Source organism: Naegleria fowleri (assembly GCF_008403515.1).
Source record: "Naegleria fowleri strain ATCC 30894 chromosome Unknown tig63, whole genome shotgun sequence".
NCBI lineage: Eukaryota > Heterolobosea > Eutetramitea > Acrasida > Naegleriidae > Naegleria > Naegleria fowleri.
Genome location: NW_025407995.1, coordinates 84,609 through 87,947, shown reverse-complemented (window position 1 = coordinate 87,947; position 3,339 = coordinate 84,609). Strand labels below are relative to the sequence as shown.

Here is a 3,339-nt window from a genome sequence, read left to right as displayed (position 1 = left end):
GACTGATGTCGAGATTCCAGTGTGAAAACGCTAGGAAGAAGAAGTGAACATGAAAAATATCTTAATGAAATTTATTCAACACTTTTGATTCCATGAAACTGCTCATTTCAAATTGTTTGATGACGTGTATTCACATGTCAATTCAAATTCACTACTTTCTTAATACCACTCTTCTCAAGACTTATGACACTTTTGGAGTCCAACGATAAGTCATGACCAATCGAATAGGTTCTAACAATCGATTCACAATATAAGCCAACACAAAGTTCGCATACTTTTGAGAGGTTTCCAACTTTTCTGAGTCTCCAATGAAGGAACGAAAACCATTCTCACTCAGAAATTCCAACACTTGTCGAGTGGGTAAAATGTTTTGATGTAAAATAACAAACAAGAAACCCAAGGTGGAAAAGTACATGAAAAAGTAGAGAAATAAACCCATGAAACCGTACGTCTTGATGAAACGTTTGATTTTGCCCAGAAGAGAGAATTTTTCTGTGTTTTCATCAATTGTGGTTGCTGTGGTTGCAGTTGTTGTGGGTTTGTTTGAATGATGAGCTTTTGCGGAATTGATGGATGAAGGTTCTAAAGTAGAATGGGGAGTTTCATGACTAGCAGTAGTAGAAGGAGATGAGAAGGTGTGAGAAGAGAAGTTATTATTGTTATTATGATTGTAGAATACAGAGAGAGAATGGAAGTCAAGTCGTTGAGAGGTCAATGAGTCTTGTCTTGACTTTATCAAAGAGTGGCCACAATATCTACTCATGATCTTCCTATGGGTGGAGTGGTGCTGGAAAATGATCTTCTTCATCATTCAGAAAGAAATGACTCGAGTGTGAGAGTATTTTCTTTGTGTGCGAATGAGAATCATGGGTTTCTGTAACTGGAAACAGATCAATGGAACACAAGTTTCTTTCAAAACGTGAAATGGAACAAGCTGATCTTCTGATCAAAAAAGAAGGGAGCAAGTGGTTATCATCTATCCATTCATTCACATCGTTTTCTTGTTTGTGTGTCTCTTAACATCTCAGCAAATCATATTTGGCATGCACACCGTAATAACGTGATTTCTTTCTGTTGTCAATAAGGACATGCATCACACAAAACATTTTATTGATATGGAGAGAGTTTCATCATTGAAAGCATCATTTGAATGTGGTGGTGATCATGGAGATCCACATTCAATCGATTCATCATGAACTCTCTCATCATGAATTATTATTAGACTCATTCTAAACCATCTCGCAAAATTGAATTCAAAGATCATTCTGTATGGAATGAAACAACAACACACCAAAAAAAGAAATTAAAAGGTTGGAATAGAGAAGCTTAAGGCTAGCATGAAGGGGATTAATAATAGGGAAAATACTCCTTTTTTCAATGAGAGAGAGAAAGAGAACATTCTCTTCTCCTCCAAATTAACAAATCATTGCATATCCACATCCAAACCCAGCTCCATATCCAGCACCATATCCATGTCCTCCCCAGAATGGAACAGCACCATATCCACCCCAGAATGGAGCACCATATCCACCATAGAATGGAGCATAATAAGCATTGTACATGTTATTTCCATAAGCAGTTGGTCCCACTGCATAATTTCCATAGACAGCGTATGGAGTATAATTCACAGCATTGACCTGATTGCTATAGGCCTGAGTATTCTGAGCGTATTGATTGTAATTACCACCAGATACTCCATAATTGGAACCTAAACCTCCATTGTAGCCATAGGCACCAACCACATTGGAAGCTCCACCACCTCCAAATCCACCACCAACGAATGGAACACCAGCACCGTAGAATCCACCACCAACGAATGGAGCACCAGCCCAAGCAGTTCCTTTGACTTCTTTCTTGGAATCGTCCCCTGCCATGACAAAGGTGGCAAAGATTAAGGAGAGTAATGCAAAGACGAGAATGAATTTGTTCATTTTTGGTAATTGTGGTTGTTGTGATGTGTGCTGTGGACGAAATTATTGCTTGAAACTTTTTTTGTTTTGGGAATGATGATCAATTCCCCACATGTTGTTGGTTTTATTTGAATTTTGAGGTATCTTGTTGGAAAGAAGTATTTCCTTTCATCGACAATGACTTTTTTGAATAAAAGATAAGCATGTGGAAGCAAATGAATTTTTTTGGAAGATGGTTTGTTTGAACGAAAAGCCTTCATTGGAGTTCCAACAAATTTAAAGCAATACCTTGTTTGATGAAAATTTATTCGGTTTGAATTCAATCGGACACAAGGGAGGATGTCAAGTTAGTTGTGCTACGTACGGGTGATGAATGGCAAACTGGGATCTGGGATCAAGTGAGATCGCCAGCCATCAATCTCTATAAGCATGTTATCTGATACCAAGCTCAAAAAGGAAGACAAATTCTTGTTTGAAATTATTTAATAACACTAATAATAATTTATTGTTTGAAATAACATTTCATAGGAATCAAAGAGGGAGTTCTTAGATCGAGGTGCTTAGATAATATTTTGGTGTGAGGGCAACATAAGTGTTTCACTCTTGTTTGATGAAAAGTACATGTAAATGTTGTTGCTGTTTGGACAGTATTGCTCTGAAATGCATTGCTGTTGGCTGCCCTTCTTGATTTTACAAAAAATCCAAACATCAATCCGAATGCAGAATTATGAGAATATTACTTCTTTTCTTGTTTTTGTTTTTGTTTCTGCAATTGATCTTGTGCCTTCTTGACCCAAACTAAGCGTTGTTTGTGAGCCTCAGTTTGTGTGGGTCGCTTGAATGCTCTAACCTCTTCCGACGAAGCACCATTTTGTAGGGAACTTTGTGTAAAACCAGGTATTTTGACATTCCAATTCTTTTCGAGATGGAGTTGTAAATCTTTCACTTCCAATGTATCAGAGCCCCGATGTTTTGCCAGAGAGCAAGCAAATGTTGTTACCGATTCAATAAAGTCATCAGCAATTTCCAGGAGTATCTGAGAGGACGGAAAAAACAACGACGATGGTGCAACAAGTTTGTTTGAGAGAGATAATGCAACAATGTACAAATTGTTTTTGGTCGAAATGATGATGATGAAATATGGATGAGATTGGAGGATTGGAGAGTGGTGATTAATACGGTTCCGTGATGATGATCATCATGTGTGAGTAGGAATAAAATTAGTAAAAAATTATCATGATGAGAATTTGAATCTTCCCTCCTACCTACCTCTTCAACTTCGGGATCCAATGAATGTCTTGGATCAATTTGTTGCGTAATCTCTTGCAATTTACTCTTCTTCAACACAGTTCGATCATTGCTGTTGATATTCATTTTTTTTATCCTCTCAAACGTTTCTTTGGGATTATCAAAACAACACCTTCAGGCC

The 3,339-nt window shown here is 37.5% G+C and overlaps 3 protein-coding genes across 3 annotated transcripts; all 3 read right to left on the bottom strand.

Annotated features, from left to right (window-relative positions):
* Window positions 1–181: 181 nt before the first annotated feature.
* On the bottom strand, window positions 182–763 carry FDP41_008664 (uncharacterized protein; the record flags this gene model as incomplete). The annotated part of the gene is made up of 1 exon (XM_044712542.1): window positions 182–763. One exon carries the CDS (start codon window positions 761–763, stop codon window positions 182–184), a length of 582 nt encoding a protein of 193 aa, XP_044557713.1.
* Window positions 764–1,415: 652 nt separating this feature from the next.
* Window positions 1,416–1,931, bottom strand: FDP41_008663 (uncharacterized protein; the record flags this gene model as incomplete). The annotated part of the gene is made up of 1 exon (XM_044712541.1): window positions 1,416–1,931. One exon carries the CDS (start codon window positions 1,929–1,931, stop codon window positions 1,416–1,418), a length of 516 nt encoding a protein of 171 aa, XP_044557712.1.
* Window positions 1,932–2,646: 715 nt separating this feature from the next.
* On the bottom strand, window positions 2,647–3,284 carry FDP41_008662 (uncharacterized protein; the record flags this gene model as incomplete). The annotated part of the gene is made up of 2 exons (XM_044712540.1): window positions 2,647–2,946; window positions 3,180–3,284. The coding sequence occupies 2 exons, from the start codon at window positions 3,282–3,284 to the stop codon at window positions 2,647–2,649; spliced, it is 405 nt and encodes a 134-aa protein (XP_044557711.1).
* Between the last annotated feature and the right edge of the window lie 55 nt (window positions 3,285–3,339).